This window comes from Pieris napi, chromosome 16, assembly GCF_905475465.1.
Source record: "Pieris napi chromosome 16, ilPieNapi1.2, whole genome shotgun sequence".
Lineage (NCBI taxonomy): Eukaryota > Metazoa > Arthropoda > Insecta > Lepidoptera > Pieridae > Pieris > Pieris napi.
This window is the reverse complement of record NC_062249.1, coordinates 10768532-10794539: the sequence shown is the minus strand read 5'-3', so window position 1 is coordinate 10794539 and position 26008 is coordinate 10768532. Positions and strand designations below refer to the sequence as shown.

Below are 26008 nucleotides of genomic sequence, written 5' to 3'. Positions count from 1 at the left end.
GACTTGGATCATTGGATCACGTTTCATTACTTGCCTAGCCTGTTTACTGTTCATTTAATTTTAATTCCACTTTCAAATTTGAATGAACGGTTTATAATCATTATAAACCGGAATATACTATAAAAGAGGTTGTAACACATGCGCACGGGCAATTCTTTTGTTCAAGTTTGAAGTTATACAGTTTACGTAAAATCAGTTAAGTGAATTATAGTGAATCAAGTCATAATTGGAGTGTTTAATTTCCTACCCTAAGAACTAGATCAACTAGCCCTAACAATAGTTACTAATAAATAATCTATTTTTTTTAAATCTTGTCAAATAGCCCATTTCACCTACACCTAGTTTTGTTTTTTATAGCTCTGGCACGATTTGTGCATTAGCCAGCGTCAAGTATAGGATTTTTTATAATTCGAGCTTGTCTTTAGAAATTCGATCGTGACCTCCATGTACGGTTTAGGCACTCGCCCGGTACCGCACAACCCACCCAAAGGCCGAGAACAAATTTAAATTAAATTAAAACTTGCCCTCGAACAGGGAATCGAACCCGGTACCCCTCACCTAGCTGCCACTTAATAAGACCGCTAGGCTATGAGGCCGCTATTTTACACCTAGTTAAACGTTTTAATTCAATGAAAAGCAAAACAAAAATTGGTCTTTAATTACCGTGTATACTGATCGTCAACAGACAGCGCGTTAGAAAGTGCTTGCAATGCGCCCTTGACAATATTAGAATCCGTATGATCCAATGCGTAGACTGTACGGCTTAAAACCCCGCGCCACGCCATATCCTCCCACAACGAGAGTATTGGAGAGTGAACACATCCAGCGCGACGTTTCGTAGGTGGCTCTACTTCCTTTCTCCCTTCACGCTCAGCCTCAACTCGCCCTAAAGGTCCAGATAGAAAAATAAATGTTTCTATTACGAAATGTTATTATTAAATATGTCTTAATCTTTATTTTCGCCTTCAAAAATTCTCAATGTAAAACATAAACGACACCTACACTAGGTGTATGAGCGTAGAACTATTGAAAGGACATGCGTGACTGTCCATGGGCATATAACCTAGCCTTGTATTAATTTTAATTATTTATAAAAACACTCCTGCCCTAACAGGCGACCCTAAATTGACAAGAGTAAATAATAAGTGAATAAAATTTACAGACGAAACAAAAGGAATAACAAAATTACATAATAAAAAATACAAAAACTTACCTAACATAGGCACTAACAAATAATAGAACTTTTGCGAGTTCACTCAACGGACAATTAATAAGGTCCGTTAACCTATGTTATTCGTTAACTAAATTAATACTTACGTGTTATCTCTGCGAAGAGCAATAAATAGGCCGCACGTTGAAGACTTGGTGAAGCGAGAGGCGTAGCGATTTGTGCCGCGATCGTTACGACGCGGTCGCGAGCTGCTTGACGAGCGTACGGTAAGGCCGCGGTACACTTATAAAAATAATAGCAGCTTTATCAAAAAGCTAATATTGTCCAAATATATATATATGTGTATGCAGTCGACTACTTTTTCAGACAAATAAAATTTGTCATGAGTGTGTTGTGTGTTGTTTTATTATAATATATTGTTTCAAAAAAGGCAAACGGGAAGGCTCACCTGATGTTAAGTGATGGACATGGACACTCACATTGCCAGAAGGCTCACAAGTGCGTTGCTGGCCTTTCAAGAATTGGCTCGCTCTTTTCTTGAAGGACCCTAAGTCGAAATACTTCAGAGAGCAGCTGGTTCCACATAGTGGTGGTGCGGGGCAAAAACTGCCTTAGAAAACGCTCAGTTGTGGAACGACGGACGTCGAGGTGATACGGATGGTATTTTGTATTCTGCCTTGACGTCCGATAATGAAACTCAGCTGCAGGTATTGCAACATAATTTGTACACAAACCAATTGTCACTCACCAAATCAATAATCAAAGGATCACAGGTCAAAGACACCGTCGGCTCCACCAAATCAAAAATATCTGCGATTTGTTCGTCGCTATGCTTCGCGTTTTTCGCAAATGCACAAAGTATTCGTAGACATTTCTGTTTGTCGCGGCCTATTATCTTCGTTGCCATATCTGTTACGATCCTAAAAATTAAGGTTATATGTGTGTGTCATCTAAAATGAGTCAGCTTTGAGCCCGTTGAAACACTATTTTATAAAAAAACGACGGGTTGCACACCGGGAGTGCCGACAGAAGTGAAAACTTGAATATTAACGTTGTGCATTTTTGATATTTTGGAATGGTTAGGGGATAATTTTGCACGAATTGCTTTAATTATCAGTATAAAAGTACTAACATTTATGTGGTAGAATACAATATTTATCTATTGCGCTATCGTACACAAACATGACAATTTATATTACAGTCCATCCGTCTTACGAATTTTCGATCAGGTCACGTGTCCTGACGCGAGTTTAACATTTTTTACCCATTCCAAAAAAAGTGTACAACGCCGCTAAAGAAGTTTTCACTTTAATAATTTACCTTAAGTAAATTACTGTAGCAAAGCAATCGAGATATCTAAATGTTATAATAAATTCCGACTCATATGAAAAAGAAGAAATTCTTTCGAAAAAGTTTTATAAGTATAGTAATCCCGTTAGAAGACAATATACACTGGTTTATAAAAACGTAGAAGTTGGAAAACAAGACAAATTCATTTCATGGTCCCATAACAATAATAACTAACCGGGCATTGTCCGCATTAACAAGAGCTGGATATACGGATGCGGCAGCCGCAAGGAGCGTGAGGTATGCGCCGGCGCCTCCTTGCTTACGCACCTGTAAAAAATAAACAAAAGTTATGCCTTATTTATTTATACCCTTAAACAGAAGTGGCAATAGAACGACGAAGGTGAAAAAGGAGAAGAGGACGCCCTAAAAAAGGTAGATAGATAGAAGATATAGATGTGTTGCAGGAAGCTAAAGTATGATATGATATGTACGATACAAATCATATAAGAATTGACTTTGACTTATAATGTAAAATGTAAAATTCCTTAAGACAAATTTGCGCGCCATTGTGTGGCAGAACCTACACATTTTTGTACCATATTCTTGCACTAAATAAATTCTTATTATTATTATTAAAAGCGAATGGAACGAAAGGGATGGACAGAAATATTTGGAAAAATCTGGAGAAGGCCTCGTGAACTCGTGAACGCGTTCCGATCAATGGTACCGAAGGAAATTAATAAAAAAGAAGATTTAGAATCTGAACTGTATCTTCAATATTTGTAAGGATTGGAAACGCGATTTATTATTATTGAAGTGAAACTTCTTTAGGCGCATGAGGGTAAAATTTTTACGGAACGTCACGAAGATGTGCAGCGTTTTTGTCGAAGAAAGGGGAGAGAGCGATTGAGACTGATTGAGAGAGAGTGATAAGAGTGAATTACCTTATAAAAAATTTATTTTTAAAATTAAAATTTTGTAAAGAGAATTTATGTAATATTAGTATTTTATATTTTATGCAAAATAATTTATTGAAATCTTAAATGAGGAATTGAAAATTAAATGCCACGTGTTTTCATTATCAAAGAAATAAATTTAAAAAATTAAATTTGTAATTTGTATTAATTTTCGACACTTAATATTTTAATGACAATTAAATTCATTAAATCCCTAACAGATCTTTCTTTTCCCCTTCTAAGACTCGGAAATCTAAAGTTTTAGATTTTTATAAATATGAACAAGACTTAAAAATTAGTGTACCCAACAACTTTCACTTCTGACATAATATGTACTTTGTACGCACTTCTTTTTTGTAATGTTAAAAGGAATGATCTAAATTAAATACTGTACGATTTATTTGTATCTTTCGCTAATGACGATGTCCATATCGATGAAGTAACAATAGTTTTCCGACATACATTATTTTCATCAGACCTTGTCGTTATCTCTTATTTAGATTAAATACATATTATTTTTTTTTTACATATTTTCTCCAGAAAAACAAACTAAATATGACCTAACAAATTAAACGTAATATGACCATGAGCATTTTAAAGATGAAATACATACGGCCACCATAGCTTTGTGCACTTTCTCGTCGGACGCCTTATCCGTGTCCGCCGTCAGTGCGCTGCCCAACGTCGCTCCAATCGAGCGTAGCGTGCGCACGTCATTCGCAGCGGACACGGCCACCGTTCCCAATTCCCCAACAAGTCCGGCCACGCGAATACCGCTCGAACACACACGCCGCATTACCGACATACAACTCCAGCGTTTCCTTCCTGAATCTACAAAAAAGTACCAGTGAGTACGCAAGCGCGAATAATTGACTGAAATAGTTTTCTATCTCTATGTATGTATATATAAAATTCTCGTGTCAAAACGTTCGTTCCCATATTCCTCCGAAACGGCTCGACCGATTCTTATACTCAGTAAGCCTGTGACTCGGCTACTACCTATCTTTCAAACCCCTAAGTGATAAGGAGCGTCCACTCCGAATGCTTTTTTTAAATTTGTAGTCAAAATTTTTTGTTTTTATTTTTTTATGATACAGCATACAAAAATACATGCAACCCCTAATTTTCACCCCTCTAACGTTTGCCGGGTCAGCCAGTAATTATATAATAAAAGGAATTTCAGTACGAATGGAAAAGGAATTTTTTACATAAAAATGTAAGGGTTGTAGGATCAGCGCTATCTGACTGTCCTGCATTTGAAAAAAAATTATTAGATTTTGACATACGTAGTCTTGCTATTCTTAGTTGGTGATTACGTCAAAAGTAATTATTTACTTTTTTACACATATTACATTGTCTATGCTTGAAAACGAAATGCATTTCCGAAGATTCCTACAAAATATTAATCCGTTTATAATAATAATAATCTTTATTCATTTTTTTCTCACAAAAACTTAGTACATAAACAAGTGACAGTTATATACTATTATAAATAAATTAGTGTCTTACTTCTATTTAGGGAAAATGCTAGTTTGTGTGAGACTGATGCCTGCTAAAGGTAAGGTACCTGTGTTACAGGTCATCAGGCCTCCACCACTTCGCATCGACAGGTCTTAAAAAGTAGAGAAAAAATTAGTGAGAATAAACAATCATTATTACATAGGCTGCAACGTTAACAAAAAAAATATTTATAAGGATACACATACATATAAGAAAACCACATGGGGTATGTGTGTGTGCGTAAGTATGTGTATGTGTGTGTCTGTGTGTTAGTGTTTATGTACTGAAGGGGGGGATAAATTGCAGTGAATCTGCTTACGTAATACTTGAACGGCCCCACAGCGATATAGTTCGACTCTGACGCTCAACAAGTGGTCTAAAAAAACTGAAAAAGAAATCCTACCTGCCACATATTCCTTATAGCAGGTGTCGGGTAACACCAAACCCGCGTGAGCGCGCGACCACGATTCAAGGGTGTCTATGAGCAACCTCGGAGACCGGGATTCCAATTCCACCGCAGTCAGGACTAGGGCAGTCAAAACCCCCGTCGCTCGAGCGACATCCAACGGAACGGGTTTAACCACACTGAGTACGTATAGTTGTATTGCATTTAGGCCATTTTCTGCCGTGTCTAGTGCGACAGCGAGCAAATCGTCACGTAGGGTATCTACGAGTGACGGTACGTCACATACGGCCTGCGCTAGAAGCCACCGTAGCGGGCGCGTGCGTGACGTCGCAAGCGCAGCGCGTACGGGTGTCAGGTATAGATCCGGTGGTAGCGAACGCACGCTGTGACGTAAGAGTATCGATAATGTGTACGTGCACTCGTGTACCCATATCGCACCTGCTTGTCCGACCATTTCCGCGTCGCTAGTCTCCGTCTGAAAATTTATTACAAAATAGTATAACTTTCAAATCAAATGTCGACAAACTACGCACATTCAAAATTAATAACTGCTATGGACACTCTATTTTTATATTTTAAAAGGAAACACAAATCTTCTAGGGACTAAAGATTTATGAAGACATCTGACGATGCGCGCCGTCACAAAAAACCGACACCCCGAATTATTAAATAAACTTTATTAGATAGATAATGCGTTATAATAAAACTTTCAATGTATTAAATACCTTTTTTCTATTGTTAGTGTCGTTTTTTCTAGAACGTAGAATAAGGCGAAAGATAAAATTTTTCAAAAACTTTTTATCTTCTTCTACGCCAAAGTATAACTTCTAACGCGTATACATAAGTAAACACACATATTTTTTTATTAATTATTACATTACAAGTAAATATAAACATTTAATAGTATTTTTAAGAAAAAAAATTCTGTGTTCAATTGTCGCCGATGCAATTGTAAACAGAAGAACTTTGCAACCACTATTTTTTTTTTATATAATAAGGGAGCAAACGAGCTTACGGGACGCTCAAAAAGAGCAGTCATCGCAGCCCATAGACACCCATTTTTAGTGGGTGCGCTGTCGGCCTTTAAATAAAGCTTTAATTTTTTTAAAGTATAATATACCTGAAGAACTCCTTCATGCAAATCATACAAAAGTGGGTCATCAGTGAGCGTAGAGAGAAAAACCCGCGATTGTACCGAAGCCGTCTCCACTGGCCGAGGCGTAGCGTAGCTTTGTGTGACGATGGGCAATGAAATGGATGTCTGAACGAGACGCTCCCATACGGCATCATCGAGTAAAGCACGGAATGTCGAAGATGCCCCTTGACGGCAGAACAGCGCCGCACTTAGACATTTGAAGTTGGCGCACTCAAACACTCTGGCGAAACGAAAAAGCGATTTATAGATTTCTTTTTAATTCATTCACAAGTACCAAAGAAAGCTCCTAAGTTCCTCATAAACGTCAAACGAAAAGATTGTTAATTTAGGTTTAGGTTTAAAGACTTTATTTCTCAAAAAAGACAAAAGATGTCACTTACATGAGAATAATACTCTAGATAACGTAACATTGTAGTCGTTCTTAAAATAATCACAATAAAATATAACAAAAGTACATGCAATAAATTTAAAAAATAAAAGTAAACAAAGAAATATGAATTAAAAGTAAGTAATAAGTAAGTAATAGGAAATGAATTTAAAAGTAATTTTCTTTAACATATTCACTTAGCCTCGATTTGAATGAATTAATAGAAGTCATATTTTTTATATCTGTGGGTAGTTTATTATACAGCTGTGCGCCTTCGTAGGTAAACATTTTTTTGCCATAGTTCGTACGTACTTTAGGTAATGCAAGATAACTCGTTCGACGCATACTTCTTTTAATTTGATTCTAAATTTACATTTACTACAGATACCGGCAATCTTCTTGAGCATTGAACAAGGGAGTGGTGGATAGTTTGCGCATCTGGGACACAGACGTCAACTGATTTACCATTCACGCGATCGACACGTCACTTCGCACTTGCGAGCCTCTTGGCCATGGGTGGATCGTGAATTTGTGGAGCTCTAGGCTATACGGGGAATTCCCCAATAATAGACGCACACCGACCGAAAACAAGCGACGGGGAATTCCCTACTTCGTTCTATAGACGCGCATCGCTCATGAGTTGATTGATCTCAGGGATTTCAACCTTATGATTGGATTTTTAAAAATTTTAGAATTTTTTTTATTCAAAATATCCTATATATATATATAGTTTTCAGTGAAGACTGGGGGCCCTTTGTACCCAAGGGGCCGTGGCCTGCAGTCCAAAAAGCCTTTAAGTAGATCCGCCCCTGCTCTTGGCAATGCGAGTGTCCATAGGCTAATTTCTGACCGTTTGCCCTTCGTTATATAAAAAAATATATAGATGCATATTTTTTTTTCCGTCTGCTTATATGCTATTTTAAAATCTTGTATAAATCTTAAAAACTTTAAACTCACCTAAAGAGTTCCCGCAGATTATCATCATACGCAGTTCGCACGGATTGTCTCAACGCAACACACAGCGTGCTGACTTCCCGAACCAGTTGAAATGGCTGAGAGGATAATTCCTGGTGCAATTTAGCATCAGGTCGCTCGTGGTGTGCTCTCGGAACTCTTTCGAACGCAATTGTAAGGAGCGTGAGAGCTCGTACGTAATCGTTTAGGCAACGTATCAACGCACGTCGATCGCCACCGGGGCGGGGCTTCACGCGAATCGCCCCAATGAGACGATTGGACCATTGGGACATAAGGTCTTCGACCAGAGATGGATCTATTGCCCTGGAAATTGTAAGAGTTGTCATAAATAAGAGCAGTTGGCAGAGTTGGCGGCGTGTAAGACTCCCGACACAGAGGTCACGTGGTCAAACATACACACACTTGCTCGTATATTGAAGGAAATCATCGACCAATCGGTATGCTTTAGACCTAAAAATGTAAACGTATCAAGCCACAGAATATTGATAACCTACTTGCCATTAAAAAAACATGGAACAGATAAGAAATCTGAAGACCTATAGATAGTAGCTTCACTTAATTTTTTAATAAAAGTGGTGATACACGATTGTATAATATTTCTAGTATAGGACAAAGATTAAGAAATTAGACAGAGAATTTAGATTAAAGATTAGACTATAAAATGTTAACTATAAAGAGTTATAATTAGACAATATATTCAGAAAACTTCATTTAGTAGAGTTAATATAATTTTTAAAAATATTTTTATTTTTTTATAGAACAGGATGCAAACCGGCAGAAGGCTCATCTGATATTAGTGATATAGAGGCATTGAGAGTGAGTTCTTATAAGTTAAGAAATTCAATGAATTAGAGATCTATGTAACAGAATAATTTTTAATTATAATATAAAAGAGCCGTTACCGTAGCATAGGAATCAAAACGCGTAAGACTCCGCGCGTACGCGCATCCCAACAAAGTTCGTGAAGGCGCTGTAGTATATCCGCGGCATACGCATTTGCGGCTGCGTTGCGAGCCCATTGCGATAAAGCTGCCTCAAACCAATCGCATTCCGTTTCATCTGAACGTGGATATAAAACAGTGTTACCATAAAATTAGTTATCTGGTAACCTGATGTGTCCGTCAGTGCATCGATCAATAAGTTAAATACAAAACTAAAAATTTATGTAGCTGTCCCTTTCCTATAAAAAATCATTCCAACAAGTACATTGTCAAACTCATGGACCGACTTTACTTTACTTTTATAATGTTTTTATATTTATTCAATTTTTTTTTTACCAAATTTTACTGTGAACTGCCCTGCGATTCTGTAACTCACTTCACAACTCACACAGCGGTTTTCGCATCGGCGGTCTCTCTCAAATCAGTCGTGAAGCAGTCATTTTATGATTTGGCATTCTGAAAAGGTGGGAGCTTGTAGTTTATTGTTTATCAGAATGCCAAATCATAAAATGACTGCTTCACGACTGATTTGAGAGAGACCGCCGATGCGAAAACCGCTGTGTGAGTTCGTGAAGTGAGTTACAGAATCGCAGGGCAGAAACTTGATAAAAAGCTGCATCAAATAGTTCTTAACAGGGTTTACATTAATTGATTTTAAGCTTAAATTGATAATTATTTTTGTTTGTTTAAAAAAGCTACTAAACAGCAATTGTTAAAGAACTTAATATTTAATTTGCACTCATAATCACGACTTAATCTGAACAAATCAGACAACAATTATTTAGAAATACCATGAAGTATATTACCATCAGCGAGTGTAGCAATAATGTCTACGAGTTCCAAGCCAGGTGTGGCAGCAAGCAGCGCCCTCACTGCTGCAACAGCCACGCCCTCTTTGGCACGGGCCACGCCCCCTGCTCCTGTCACACCTGCAGCGGCCAGCGCAGAAGATGCCATTCTGGAAACATACGATATAACATAATAATATATCGTATGTGTATGTGTGTGTTTTGTTAGTAATAAATGTTATGTATATATATGTGTAATAAATCCATAACATTTTAAATCTCGTTTATATAGCATAGGTTCCGATGTGGTTTAAATTTGCTGAAATCGCTTTGAAAATAAAAATCTGTTTTAAAAGTACGCATTTCGTAAAGGGGCATATGAACTCACCGGCGACGCATATCAGACGGCACAAGTGGTAGTAGTTGCAACATCTGAAGAGGGGGCGTGTCTTCTAGCACAATCCTCTCCGCCCATAGACAAGCTTCACCAGCTCCTATCACTAAGGCCGCTTCGATCTTCTCCTCAAATGTGCTATTTGATTCGAAATCCGCCCATAATCGATCCACAAATTCCACTGGAGCTTTACAGAACATTGGCAGGAGTTCCACGATTTGAGATTTTTTCAGTGGTTGGTCGTTTCCTTTCTGCTCTATGAGGTAAACCAACGCAGGAACAGCCCATCTGCAGAAATTCACGTCATCTGAAAGTATATTTGTTTTCATAGTAATTTTCGATCTCCTAATTGAAAAATTATGTCTTCTATAAGGTTTATGGCTATCGTTGTTGGGAAAACACTCCAATGTATTGTAATCAGCGATAGGCAATGTACAATAGGTGCGAAAGATCGGAGTGACAAGGATGTTGCGTCGAAATCGTTTGGGTGCGCACTGCGGCTGCCGGCGTGTATTTTGAGTTCGTGTCGTTCGTTCGTATTTGTTTGAAGATAGATAAAATAATGCAGTCACTAGTGAAATAGCAAAAATTTTATTTAGGCAATAGATGATTTTGAGTCTTAGATTTATCAGTTTTCTTTACGAACAAGTTTTCAATTTAATTTGAAAATTATAAAGCAGTTAAAAAAATTACACTCTACCAGTAAACCAACGATGCTCTATTGTCTCCACCTACATTTTAAGATGGTAAAATAAAAGTATTTTAGTGTGAAAATGTTGTATGTATATATATATATTGTGTTATCGACAAAATAAATTTAAAAGAACTATAACATACCATTAAACAGTTCTTCAAACTCTTGAATATTTAATGCTGGTAGAGCAACGCACAAAACGTCCAACAAGTAGGGTTTGTGTGGGGCATAACGTTCTATACCCGCATCGTAAATTTCCCGAACCGCTTTAGCCCAATTAACCGCCTCTTCTCCCACTACGTCTGACTTAACTCCTGTAGCCTGAAAATAATTTATGAAACGAGTTTATTGAAGGCTGACATTTCTGATTTTTATTGACCTTTTGAAAACAAGAGAAAAAAAGAAATACAATCACTTTAATCAAAAATGGGCCGCTTTGAGTACATGCGAAGCAGATCAATTTTAAGACATTCTCCATGACCAATACAACTTAGGGTCCTTCAAGAAAAGAGCGTACCAATTCTTGAAAGGCCGGCAACGCACTTGCGAGCCTTCTGGCATTGTGAATGTCCATGGGCGGCGGTATCACTTAACATCAGGTGCATTTCTTAATCAAGTTTGTCTTTTATTTTTATTGTATAATTTCTTTTCTCTTTATCATTGTAGGTAATATTTTCCTCTAAATGTTGTGCACACTTGTCATTGATGCACATGAATGTGTTTCTATGTGTTTCGTGTGTGTGTGTGCCTTTTTTAAATAAATAAAATAAAAAACTAAACTAAACAATAATTATGTATAAAATACATTTATATGCTATATATAATACAAAGTCAAAGTCAAAAATCATTTATTCATATAGGTAACACAATGTACACTTATGAACGTCAAAAAATAAATATACATTAAATGCTTCTAATTTTACATTTACTGCGTGTTCTCAAATCAAGGTAGAACGGAAGAGAACTGGCAATAAACTCTCCGCCACTCTTTTTAATCGCCAAGTCTTTTGTTTAAAACAACGTTTATAAGGAGCTGCAACCATTACACTATGTTCCACATGACATCCTAAGCAATAAATAATAATAAAATTAATTAAAAACAAAGATTTGTCCCACATTATTCGCAAGATGAGCTCCACACAGCGGTGATTCCAGCGCACGAGGGTTGGGAGGTACAACGCAATGATGTAGACCAAATGGATATAAACTCACCTTTATCATACCTCGAACGCCTTGAACGACCTCCCACCACTCAGTCTTCAACTCATTTCTCCTAAGTTCTCTCGTCACTTCGTACAAATTCTGCTTCCTTAGCCAATTCTCGCTTGCTTCATACAATTTGTTCACATCTGAATTCTCTAGCCTTACTCTTTGAACGCATTCCGCGAGATTCCGTATCGCTCGGATATCATCAATTTTCACGCTTTCTATTAATTTACAAACTGTATCTATTGTTGACTGAAATTTTTAAATATATATAATTCTCGTGTCATCGTGTCTCGTGCTTGTAACGCTGCGATACGACATGACCGATTGTTATGATAATTCTTGTTTATTTGGTAATATCGTAAAATATAAGTGTTGAGGGTGGCTCATACAGATAGAGCAATTCACGAAGACGCGCCCCACCAATTTTTGGTTGAGGGGATCGCGGGGTGCGGGGGTGCGGGGGTCCAGAGTCGTTTTAAATGTCGAGAAATGTGTTTTACTTAAAAGTCAGGTATGTAAATGATTGTTTAGAAGTTTATAGTTACTAAAACACATGAAATAAGCGGAAAGTAATTTAATTTTTAAAATAGTAAATTTTATCTTTAAAAATAAGTAAAACGATTAAATGTTTAATTTTAATATTAAAAGAAGATTTCATGAATAATGAAGCAAGTTAGTCCTTGTAGGTTAAAAAATATAAAATTGAAGTAGAGCATCTTTCACTTTGACCATGACACTCTTCTGATTAGTCTATTCATTGTAGTGTGTGTACCGATAACACTAAAGCATTGACGGAAGCTTGCACACATATACTATAAACGGTAAGGAGGAATAGTGGGGCGCGTCTTCATGTATTGCACTATCTGTACCCAAAAAATTGTTTTATTATTAATGACTAGCTGGCCTGGCGAACATCGTACCACCTAACAGTCGATTCTTTATTTTTTTTAATACTTATTCTGCTATTCGGGACACCGGTCTAGCTAGTAAGATAAAAAAAAGAAAGTTGATAATACAACAAATACATTATGTCAAAAAATAAAAATTTACCTTCCCGGAACCCCTCCACTAACACTTGTTGTTGTTTTTAGACTTTTTCACTCATTTTTTTTTAATTTTTCTCTTCGTAAGAACCATCCTCTTACTTCAAGGAATATTATAAAAAAAGAATCAGACAAATCGGTCAAGCCGTTTTCATGTTATGTCGTGACAACGGAAAACGGGTTTCATTTTTATATATATAGATTAGGCATTTTAAATACCCTGTTAATGAAGTCTAACAAGCATCCATGAATTAACATAATTATGCCACATTTCACTAACCTCAGAATTTATTTCCATCAAAACTTCGGCATTCCAAGCGATGAACTGAAAGGCAACGTCCGGCGCAATACATTCTAGCGCGAACAACTTTCTTGGCACAATCCCATCCCGGATCGAACAAACCCGCCTACTTAGCCCAGGGGATCCTCTAATCTCATTGAGGACGTTCAGCAACCTTCCAAAGTTGCAATTATCATCGATTGCCTCCACCACCAAATCAGTACAATCCGATGAGATGCTTTCAAGAGCGCGGCGGTCGTAAAAATGGGGGAATCGAGGCGGTAATGGACCGGAGAGTAAAGAGCTAATGAGATCCGCAGGTGGAACACACGATACAGGTGATGAAGTCAGGTGTAAGCCACCATTGACTGCAAATGCTTTTAGGATTGCTGCACGTAGAGATACGCTATCATCGCGAACTGCTTGTGATGCTGCTAACAGAATTTCTAAGCGTCCCTCTTGTGTTGAATCTAAAAAAAAAGTTATGTTTTACACTCTGAAAGGGGATATTTGGCCTATTCCCTAAATTGAACTTTTAGCCTTCAAGTTTGTGAGCAAACCTACAAAAATAAACTGATCAAGCACACGTGCCTCGAAGCAACAAATATTATCTAAAACTGATAAACCTTCTCTTTGAAGTTTTTTTTTAATTAATTTAAAACTTAAAAGTCTTTATAACATACCCAGCCAACATCGCAAAACATAGGTACTGAGGCCAGAGTAGACTAAGGACAGAGTAAAAAGTTTTTCTTTCTCTTTCTTTCTTATATAACAAAAACGTTTACGACATAAAGAGGTCATTTATATATATATATAAGAAAAATGGTCTTGGTTTGAGGCCAAGTTAAAAATAAGAATAATAAAAATATGAAAAAATAATAATAATGAAACAAAATTTTATTTATTTCCTATTTTAAACGCGGGAAACGGCTAGTATAGTATAAAATAATACTAGCCTTGGATAGTAGTAAGTAAAAAACGCAGCTGCATCTCTTGATCCCCAGGCGGTAGAGTTTTGAGTACAGCGGTTGCGAGCGCTGCCAACGCTTTACGTGTCACCGCACTACGCTCGCGTTCTACGCTCTACGGAATTTCAAATACATACATGTACAAGTTTAGAATTTTTGCGGAAAGGGAATCGGCAGGGTTATACGAATAATAAATAAATCAGTGGCATTACAACCTTTTTAGGTCTGTGCCTCAGATTTTTGTATTTGTTTCATGATTATTTGTCAATCTATCATGTTCTTTCATGATTATTTGTCAATCTATCATGTTCTTTCATGATTATTTGTCAATCTATCATGTTCTTTCATGATTATTTGTCAATCTATCATGTTGTTTCATGATTATTGGTCAATCTATCATGTTGTTTCATGATTATATGTCAGTGATGGCAAACCTTTTTGGCCGGGCACATTTTTCAATTTCAATACGAGTCTGAACATCTGAGTATAGACATACATTTTATTAAGTGCACAGTCGCATTAAAAGTGGTTTAACGGCGAGTGGTAATAACGTTTCTTTTCATCACAAACAGTAAAAAACGCACAAGTAAAGATAACATAATTTTTTTTAAAAGGAATTAGTAGGCTGATGCCAGCTAAAGAATAAAATAAATTAAAGTTAATTCGATATAAAATTCGTGATATTGAAATATTTGTTATTTTTGTAGGTCAAAAGTCTAGGTTAGATTTACCTTTTTGTAGGTCAAACATAAAAAATACGTAGCATTTTTTTTATTGCCCTTAAATAAGTCAAATTTGTCCCTTTTTCGGTGGAGAACTTTTTTATTAGCAACACTTATGAAATGTCAGAATTCTACGGAATTAAAAATCATAGTATAGACGGCGTTGTTTTTTGGCTACCTTCTTTTTACGTTACTTTTGCATGTTTGCAAGCACACATAAATAAAAATATTTCTTCCTCTTATCAAAACCATCTCTTGTAAACAATTAATACGTTACGTTACGTAATATATCGTTTAACGCAGATAATGAAATTATTGCCACTCTGAGTATACCTCAAATATCTTCAAACCTAATTCCCAAACATTTACATAAAAAATATGACCACTATTCGAAGTATTAAAATATCTTATAGACTTACACTAGTAAAAAAACAATTCTCACCTGAAAAAGCTCAGGCAGAGCTCGTTGCGGAAATATGGCCGCAAATGGTAGCAAATCTGCCCCAGACCGAGCCAGCCATATTAAAATAGAAATAGGCGGATCACTCGGTCTTTTAGAGCGCAATATCTTCGAAAGGTAATCCGCCATCTTTTGCGCCTCTTCCACTTTCAATGATGGAGTATGGGTTGCCGCTTCCAACGCACTTGCAATGTCATGCTTTCCCAGGTCTATATCATATGTAGCGTGACGAACAAGTTTATCTGATGCTTGGAGCGGACATTGCCCAAGGAATAAGAGGATTTCTCGGCGCAATTCACGTTCAATTCGCGAGTGGGCGGAGCTACGTGCGGGTAACTCGGCTATACGTTTACTCACCTGAAATGTTTTTAAGGTAAAATTTATTGAAAAATACAAATAAAAGGTTCAATATTCAAACATTTCTTACATTTTTGTATATTTGGTTGAAAAATAACAAAAAAACATGTGTGCAATTCACACGTGGTAGAAGTAAACCTTCAAAAATTGTTTAGATAATGAAAAAACTAAAAATTACGAAAATACTACAATGATTAAAAAAGTTCCTATAATTTAAATTGAAAATATGTAAATTATAGACCAGTGCCGATAATTTTTGAAACCAAAAAAAATTACAGTAGGATGAAACCCATTAGAAAAGCAGGGGAATATGATCAAAATGAAAGGAAAAATAAATTACGGTCGATCTGAGGTCGGGAAGGGGAGGGGGGGGAGTTTTAAGGGTAAAAAACGGTTTACCTCGATTTCCGGCAAAACTAAAAGTCCTATCGAAGAAAGTTAAATGGCAAAGTTGTAGGTAATAAAAAGATCTAAAACTTTTGTATTTACACATTTTTCACATAACCTCAAAATTGGTGTGAAAAATTCAAAAAACCAAGTTTTTGGTTTTTTATTTTTATCTTTTACAAAAATTTATTTTTTTAAACGAAATTTGGTGAAAAATTACCTTATTATGTCCCAAATATACTGTAATTTATTTGATTAAAAATATTTATTTTTTCACCTTATTTTGAATTAATATCGAAAAAACACCCTAATTTTCAATCGAAAATTCTGACGTCAAAATTTCAGCTTTTTTCAAAAAGTTGGTGTGCTTTCAGTTCGTTGAAATCTCTACTTTCCTATGGTAAAAAAATATATATATATTACCATAGAAAATCTTCTCAGAAAATGCAAAACATCGTATGCAGTAACGCCCAGACCCGTCATACCCTTCCCTACTTCTCTATGAATCTTCTTTAAATTATAATCAGATGCCTATTTATTACTATTTTACTAACTTATATATACCTGAGTGACCTAAAAAAAAAAGTTTAGCCTTTAGATGGGCTAAAATTTTCGTATTTCATAGAGAAGTAAGGAAGGGGATGACAGGTCTGGGCGTTACTGCATACGATTTTTTGCGTTTTCTGAGAAGATTTACTATGGTAATATATATATATATTTTTTTACCATAGGAAAGTAGAGATTTCAACGAACTGAAAGCACACCAACCCTTTGAAAAAAGCTGAAATTTTGACGTCAGAATTTTCGATTGAAAATTAGGGTGTTTTTTCGATATTAATTCAAAATAAGGCGAACAAATAAATATTTTTAATCAAATAAATTACAGTATATTTGGGACATAATAAGGTAAGTTTTCACCAAATTTCGTTTAAAAAAATAAATTTTTGTAAAAGATAAAAATAAAAAACCAAAAACTTGGTTTTTTGAATTTTTCACACCAATTTTGAGGTTATGTGAAAAATGTGTAAATACAAAAGTTTTAGATCTTTTTATTACCTACAACTTTGCCATTTGACTTTCTTCGATAGGACTTGTAGTTTTGCCGGAAATCGAGATAAACCGTTTTTTACCCTTAAAACTCCCCCCCTACCCCTTCCCGACCTCAGATCGACCGTAATTTATTTTTCCTTTCATTTTGATCATATTCCCCTGCCTTTCTAATGGGTTTCATCCTACTGTAATTTTTTTCACTTTTTATTTATTTTGAAGGCTATCTGCACTGGTCTATTAATCTAAACGTTGTATAAGACTTTGTTTTAAATTAATTTTTAATTTTAATTTTTTAATTTAATATCAATTTAAAAACTAAAATAATTAAAGTTTGAATATCGATGAAACAAAAAAACGGCAGTAAAAAGAGGCAGACATGTAAATTCATAAGATTTAACGTAAATTAGTGAGTATTTGAAACTACACTCATGTTTTAATACCCTCTATTATATTATGACAGTTGCATAAACTCTATATGGATGGTAAAGTGTCTTCTTAAATACACACACGGAAAACAAAATACAACTTACTTCATTAAGCAATATTTTATCGATACTGTCCCGGTGTGTGCGTACTAAAGCGGCCAGTGTACGAACACACGCACAAAAGAGCGTCGTTTCAGCGCGACCACTACTTAAGACAATCTGCAAATTGCATATATATTTAGTTTAATTTTAAGAAAATAAATATATATTTCAGAATAGTTTAATTAAAAATGGATATTCTCAGGATTTATTCTATTTTTTTTAAACAACAGGGGCCAAGCGGGCAGAAGGCTCGCCTGATGTTAAGTGATACCGCCGCCCATGGACACTCTCAATACCAGAGGGCTCGCTCGCGTTGCCGGCCTTATTGTCGTATTGATTCGGAAATACTTAAGTGGGCAGCTGGTTCCACATAGTGGTGGTGCGCGGCAAAAACTGCATTGCGACGGACGTCGAGGGTTTACGGGTGGAAATGCCAATGCATTTCTTGGAAATGCCATTCTTTAGTGTTAAATATAATATGTTCTGGATACGTACATTCACGACTGATGGATCGAAAGAACCGTTCAAATACTGTTATCTTCGTAACTTTATGGTTTATATTTAATTCCAATAAAGATTATAATAATCGTTTGACGTTTATAAAGATTATATTTAAACTTAAGTAAATCTGTGTGCGGTCACCAACCAACTCTCATAAGGGTTGTTCTTGAAAATTTACTTTCTATTATTTTTAAATACCCCGTACATTGACTCTATTTAAATCAGTGAAATTATACCACAGACAAAAGTTATGAGGAGAAAAACATAAATATCGCAAGTAAAGCGTTCTAGCAAAAATATTATGGTGGTACAATCTAAAGTTCGCATACTCTGCCACATATAATGGCGTGCAAATTTGTCTTAAAAGGAATTTTACATAGTAGTTACATACATTATGATTCATATAATTATAGTCAAATCTTATAAAACCTGTATATAAAGTCGATTTTAAAAACTGTAGTAGGAAGATCTTTTCATATTTTTAGTAAATTATTATAAACCTTAATTGCCTAATACGGACTGTCAAGTAGTACACATACGCGTTTTATAACACCAAATTTCATATTTTTGGAAATTAAAAACCATAAGTTCACATTGACAATTATCAAAATTTCTGAAAAATTGAAGTAAAAAATTCTATCATGATTCGAAAAGTATTTATTTAGTATTTATATATTCGCAACGCAGTTTACGTACCTCGGCAGCAGCCAGTGTGAAGTTAGCCAGAAACTGTGGTGGTGCAATACCAGAACTACAGACAACTTCACAGCATTGCCATTGCGTTTCTGCATCACGCAACGACTCCACCCGCAATGTCTGAAAAACATAAAAAAATACCAATGGCGCTACCAACTTTTTAATCTGGTCCTCAGATTTCTCTATCATGGTTACAAATAGGCAAGTAGGTGATCAGTCTAAGGGAGCGTTCAAGTATTACGTAACGAACTTTGGGAGGGGGGGGTCTTTTTGTAAAACGTTATGCGCGGGTTTGAATTACGCGTTATTGTTAATATTATTTCGACTTTCCAGTACTTTAACACCACATAAAGGTAACTTTTAGGTCTAAAGAGTCACTGGGTGGTCACAAAACATTTTACTATTGGGTACCGAAAAACGTTACGGCGCGTTACGTGGGGGGGGGGTCAATAATCTCCAAAAATTGGGTGACGTAATACTTGAACGCTCCCTAAAGCCCTTACGATGTTATTTCCCATTTTAACATTAGGTGAACTTCTTACCCGGTTGCCCCGTTCTATTAATAACCATACCTTCAATTCAATTGTAGATGGCGCTAGTGGAGACGCTAGGGCAGCGGACAACGCAGCAGGTATAGCGGCAGGATGACGGACCCCACAGCTTGATAGTGCTCTCACTAGCCTCGCCCCAGCTACCGCCGCCCCGCTGTTTCCGCTACGCAAAGCTACACATACTAGTGCGCTAATTCCTGCTATCGGCTCACAATCGCCCTACAACAGTTTATAATGTAAAAACAAATGACGCCACGATCCCATTTTATTATTAAATTTGCGAAACTTATACAGTCAAAACCATTTCAAACCGGTCAATATGACCAAGGGTCTTGGCTAAATTCTATTGTATTAGGTTTTTAATCACAACGTCATCGGCTGTTACGACTATCGGTTTTTACGACCAAATATAAGTAGTCCCTTAGTTAAACTGAAGCAGCGAAATAAATACAGTAATTAAAAAAATAATAACGCGTTATAGGAAATCGCTTTGTAGGCGTATTCTCGTAAAAACTTTTTTGAACAATACAAAAACTAGAAACACGAATTCAATTAAGTTATTTAGTTTAATTTTATAACAACACAATTGAAACAAGTGCAAAGTTACGCAAAACTATTTATGGACTTAAAAAAACACTATAAATTTTACACTACAGACATATAACTTGTGACATCTCCGCGTTATAGCGGGAAAATACCGCGTTATATGGGGAACGGAAATCGCCCCACTACCGAATATATCCAGCTAAATCCGTTAAACTGGCAATAAACTCTCCGTCACTCTTTTCATTCGCCAAGTTCTTTGTTTTACACAACGTTTGTAAGGAGCTGCAACCATTACACCATGCTCCACATGACATCTTTAAGTAATAAATAATAAAAAACAAAGATTTGTCGTCTATCAGAAGTATAGTCTGGCTATTGAAAGAAGATAACGAAAAAGCGCGGCAAATTCAAATAATTTTAGTATGGTATCCCTAAAAGTTTGATATATTTTGTGGATTAAACTTACTTGATACTTGATTTTATTTAATTATTTTTTACATTGATAGTAACTGTATTTCTATGAAATTAAAAACTATACGTATTTAGTCTTTTACTATTGATATTTAAAATGGCTAGCATAGCATGGAAAACTAAAACTATATTTATTATAAAACACAACTTTATTCGGAATAAATCCTGCGAAAGAAACGAAATATTCTATCAAATAAAACAAATTTTGGGCTAATACCTGTTAACTAATCGGAAAAAAATATATAATAGAAATAAAAATGAGTAATTGCATGAAGTATCAAGACAATAAATCATACTAACCTAAGAAATTCAATGACATTCTGTGTTGCCATCCGAAAGTTTTCAAATAATTCATTAATCTTCTTTCATTAGCCAGACTCTAGGCAAGGTGAAATAGGAGCACGCTTTTACATTCTCGTGAGAACAACAGGCAAAGCTAGGTGTCGAATAAAATATCTATAAATTAATAGAAACGTATTTTTTTATTACCTCTTTCCTGCAATCCGTAGAATGGCCACCAACAACATTAAGAACTTCCTCCACCAGAATATCTAGCATCTCAGCCATTGCATATAACCTATCCGACTCATTTTCCGAATTCTTTTCACTCGATACGTCGAACAAGTACTGGCATAGTGTTATACTGCGTTGACGTCTAGTTGAACAACAACTTTCAGTTACCATCACGTGAATTGTCCACTAACACAAAAAAAAATGTATTTTATTTTATATATATTAATATTAAAACTTATTAAACTCTAGACTCTCTTCTAGACCTGAATATAGACAACCAAGTGTGTTTGAAGATAATTTTAAAAATCTGCCATTCTTTAATAACTACTAGCTTATATTTTTAGGGCAGTGTTGGCCAAGTGGCTTCAGCGTGCGACTCTCATCCCTGAGGTCGTAGGTTCGATCCCCGGCAGTGCACCAATGGACTTTCTTTCTATGTGCATATTTAACATTCGATCGAACGGTGAAGGATCATCGTGAGGACGTGTTCGAGGAATCGACGGCGTGTGTCAAGCACAGGAGGCTGATCACCTACCTACAACAGATACTGAGGCCTGGAAGAGATCTGAGGCCCAGCCCTAAAAAGGTTCTAGTAGCGCCAATGATTTTGTTTTTATTGGTATTTTACAGTGATTTTTGAAGAATTTTATTTCTACATATAAATTTATATTTAGTGTACAGAAATTTTTTTATATAGAACAGGGGGCAAACACGCTGGAGAGAATCTTAAGTGACACCGCCGCCCATGGACACTCTCTTTGCCAGATCGCGAGTGCGCTGTCGGCCTTTTAAGAGTTGGAACGCTCTTTTCTTGGAAGGCCCTAAGTCAAATTGTAGTGTTTAAAAGTACAAATTTCCTTGTCCTTACTGACCTTTCTCAAAGTATTTGGCGCAGCTAGGACAGCTCGCGCCAGCTGCTGCTCTCTGCTAGACAATAGCGGAGTATTCCGCTCTATCCAAGCACTGACGAGCTCTGATGAACCCGACACTCCAGTTTCTATGCACCACGCTATCTATGGACAAGTCTCAATTAACCGAGTCACCAAAATTCATTCCAGCAAAGGAGTATTTAAAAACATATTTTTTTAAAGTCATATATAGTATATTAGGTATTAACAATTCACTCATTAATAAATTTTAGCCTTTAATTATTTATGAGTAATCAATTATTTTATTATGTGACTTAACTAAGCAATGTGCCGCAAATATAAATATATTGTATAATCATCATCCTTAGTCCTTACCCAAGCCGTATTAAGTGTTAAAGCATGTTCAAACTAAAACTCAAAATAACTTTATTCATATAGGCAAAGAAGTACGCAATAGAAGAGATGATAAATTAATTCTAAATTTAAACTTACTACTAACTACTTTTGATCTCTAAGTTTTGAGTCATACAAATTGTTTCAACTGGAGCAAATCAATCCCAAGGTCAAAGATAATTTATAAAAAGCTTTATTGATTAACTTACGTTTGTTAAAAGTTATTTTCTAAATAATTTCAATTAATTTTAGTAAGATTTTTAAACAAAAAGAAGTGTACATAAACGAAAAATCAAATTAAAAATACAACACACGAACTTACTAGTACAACGTCATCATTTAGAACGTCACCCCGCAGCTTGCACTCAAGTTTAGGAACATGTATGTAACAGAGGGGTGAAACCACATTGCTGTCCGGCAATGTATGTAACTCGTAAAGCGCTCGAAAGGCAACAACTCGCCCTGCGGCCTGCGATGCTCCAGCGTACTTTAGCACCTCAGCTGCCAGCGTAGGGTATAGCTGACGATTGCGCGCCATCTGGTGGTAAATGGCGGAAAGCGCGCGATACGCAGGTTCGACCCCGAGTTCCCATAAACGCATACGCAACGTTGTATCCTCACAAGCTCGTTCGCTGAACAGCGACACATGACACCGTAAAATGCGCATGCATACTGCGGAGTAACAAAACCGAAAATAAACTTTACAATAATGTGAAATATAGAAGATATGTATGGCAATCAATTCTCAAAAATTTGAATTAATTGATTTAAAAAATTATCGTGATTTAAGTTTTATTGGACATTACTGGACATTCAAGTCAAACTGATAACCCCCTTATTTTTAATTGAGAAATTAAGTTTTGCTATCAAATACAATTTCAATACATAACTTATAAATATAAATTGTATTTGTAATACAAGGATAAAATCTTTAAATCATCAAAATAGCAACAAATCAAATTCACTTTTTATAAGTTTTATTTTAAGCTATAAAAAATTCCTTCAAATTCATCATAATTGATTCAATCCATTTTAATATAAATAAGTTTTATATTTAAGAGAGTATTACTTTGGTATTAGCACTAGCACAATGGATTGAATGTTTATATATTGCAAATATCCAATTCCAATTTATTTAAAACTGTTTTTATATTATTAACTAGCTGACCTGGCTAACTTCGTTCCGCCCTACAACCTTATAATATCGTTGTTACTTTAATTTAACTTATTTTAGGATTTCATTAATGTTAAGTATTACATTAATACAACTTTTTTGCAAATACAGAAATGTTTTATTGCTTGCCATTGCGAAAGAAGAATGGCAGTTTTACACATTAGGCATCTTCTCTCTAGCGTCAATATGGCGATACTGCATGTTAAGCACTTTCTGATATCCAACATCTTTTGATCAGGATCAAAGCATGTTTATGCATCTCCTCATTCACCTCAAGATCGGAATTTCTTGAACTGACACGAATTCGACGTAAAATGATGCGTAGTTTTGTCAACAGATGGCACCATATGGTTTTTGCATTCGTAAAATTAATTAATTAATTTATTGTTATTCGATAACTTATCCGATATTTTATTGCTTATTCTGCTATTCGGGACGGAAACAAATCCAACAAATCAAAAACCATGGCAATCGGTCCAGCCGTTCTCGAGTTATAAGTGTTGTAACAAACACGACTTTCTTTTATATTTATTAATATATATAAATACTATATAATATAGATTTATCTGAATTGGATGAAATAAGAAAATGTTGATTGCTTTAATAATCACTTGGCTAGTTTTATTCATAATGCTTATAAATACACATACCAGTATGACATCGTGGATGAAGAAATACAGCGGTACGAAGCAAGTTATAGAATCCTAAAAGATCAGCAGTGGGTAGCTCAAGCCCAAATGCTGATAATATGCCACTTGCACCTTCCAGTACTGCAGCTCTGGCAGTCCCTGACAGCTGTTCATCTTCCAACACTTGTAGGAAAACCCGCCATACTCGCTCACCTTGCTCCTCTATTACTTGCGGCCATGATCGGCAAATTGACCCTGATGGATAGAAACTAGTGCTCAATTTTACCTTTATAGTATTAACTTAGAATCAATGTGATTGAAGTTGGTTAAAGAACTATCAATAGCCAGTAAATCAACTCACCAATAAGTAGTCCAAGAGGACCACGGCTTGACACACGAGGGTACTCAAACTCAGCTATTAGATGCTGTAGGTTGGCAGGAGCCGCACTATGGTGACTTGTATGTAACAAGCATGTTAGCGCAGGGGTACGGCAGGCTCCATCGGATACCATTGAACACACCTACACCATGTTGTTATGGATAATGGGAAACCCCCACTTTTTCTCACATAATCACACAATAGATATTCAAGACATTTTCTTCTGGCTTTAGTTCAGAAGAAACAGTTTAATAGTTTTTTTCATATTTTATGAAATGCATAAAAAGGCCAAATAAATAAATATTAAAAAAATGAGAAAGGCTAAGTATAAGTATCTGTATAGTTTCTGTATCTTAAGTTGTCTCTGACACGGTTGAATGTAAGATTTTTCAATCATTTTATTTGTTATAGTCCTGCATGTACTAATAGTAGCTAAAAATACCTGCACAATCTGATGATAATAAAGGTGTAATCCATTATGAGTTTGTAATAAATTTGCTAGCAGAGCCAAGGCATCCACAATAGATTCGATCCACACTGAGTCTCCCCGCTTCTTCTGGAGAGTGTCTAGGAGATTAACTGGATGACGGAGCAAAGTCGATACAAACCAATCTGAGAATTAGTTAACAAGTCTCTTATACTTCTGAGAAACCATTGTTTCATATGGATTAAACTAGCAGCCTATCCCGGCTTCACACGGGTGGATATTTTAACATGTTTTGTTGATATTGATATGTTTTTTAATATTGTGGAACACTTTTTTTCTACCATCAATAGTTTTTGCAGAACATGCAATGATAGATATTTTATAGGCATTTCTTTACATGTTGGGTAACATTATTTTAGTTTTAGTAGGGTTCCTTATTTTTTTCTTGCAATTAAAATTAGCTTATAATAATCTGTGATAATGTAGCATTCAAATGGTGAAAGAATTTTTAAAATCGGTCCAGTACTTTCTGAGTCAATTCGTTACAAACATACTTTAATACAAATATTTCCTCTTTATAATATTAGTATAGATATAGATTAAAACCGAATAAAATGCATGTTTACCTGATTCAAAGTCAGTTAAGTCATTTGTAAGTACAATTCGGGCAGAAGAAATAATCTTTTTAAAACTGCTAATGTCTTTGAAACTTGTACCAGCATCAATAAATTTTTCCCAAATTTCCATATTATTAACAGTAGCATTAACCGGAATTGCAGAAACAGTTAAAAGAAATCATTATCAGTACTTCACTTATTAAAGATAATAATAAAATACATAGTAGGGAAATGTTGTTGTTGTTTATAATTTTTTTTTTCAATTTTATGGCCTGGTAAGGAGTCGGAACTCGGAGACCGTTAAGCTTAAAAGGGCTTTATAAATATTTAACAAAAAACTCAAAAAGAATAATTATTCACATTTTCCTTTAAGTTTCTTTTAAAGTTTTACCTACACCGCCGGGGTTTGATAGTCTTTCTAGTAAGAAGTGCCTATACCTCTTTAGTTTTTATTTAATCCGAAGAAAACTTTCGGTATTCTCTTTGTAACTTTTTTTATGGCAATTATTTTTATCTTTATGATAATTTATTTTTATCTTATAAATTTTATTTTATGGCTGGTAACGAGACCTGAAAACGATTTTTTTAGATGACAGCTTTA

General features: G+C 35.5%; 1 protein-coding gene across 1 annotated transcript; it reads right to left on the bottom strand.

Annotated features, from left to right (window-relative positions):
* Nucleotides 1-586: 586 nt before the first annotated feature.
* LOC125057499 lies at nt 587-25973 on the bottom strand. Its single transcript, XM_047661222.1, has 27 exons — nt 25417-25973; nt 24806-24975; nt 24346-24505; nt 24006-24239; nt 22504-22853; nt 21792-21932; nt 20896-21105; nt 19411-19608; nt 18839-18958; nt 17645-17758; nt 15303-15677; nt 14127-14253; nt 13171-13640; nt 11851-12096; nt 10782-10959; nt 9939-10251; nt 9569-9720; nt 8724-8880; nt 7804-8124; nt 6444-6699; nt 5321-5798; nt 4031-4248; nt 2697-2788; nt 1920-2091; nt 1318-1453; nt 664-886; nt 587-608 (listed from the first exon to the last, which is right to left on the bottom strand). Exons 1-27 carry the CDS (start codon nt 25535-25537, stop codon nt 587-589), a joined length of 5754 nt encoding a protein of 1917 aa, XP_047517178.1. The 5' UTR covers nt 25538-25973.
* Nucleotides 25974-26008: the final 35 nt, after the last annotated feature.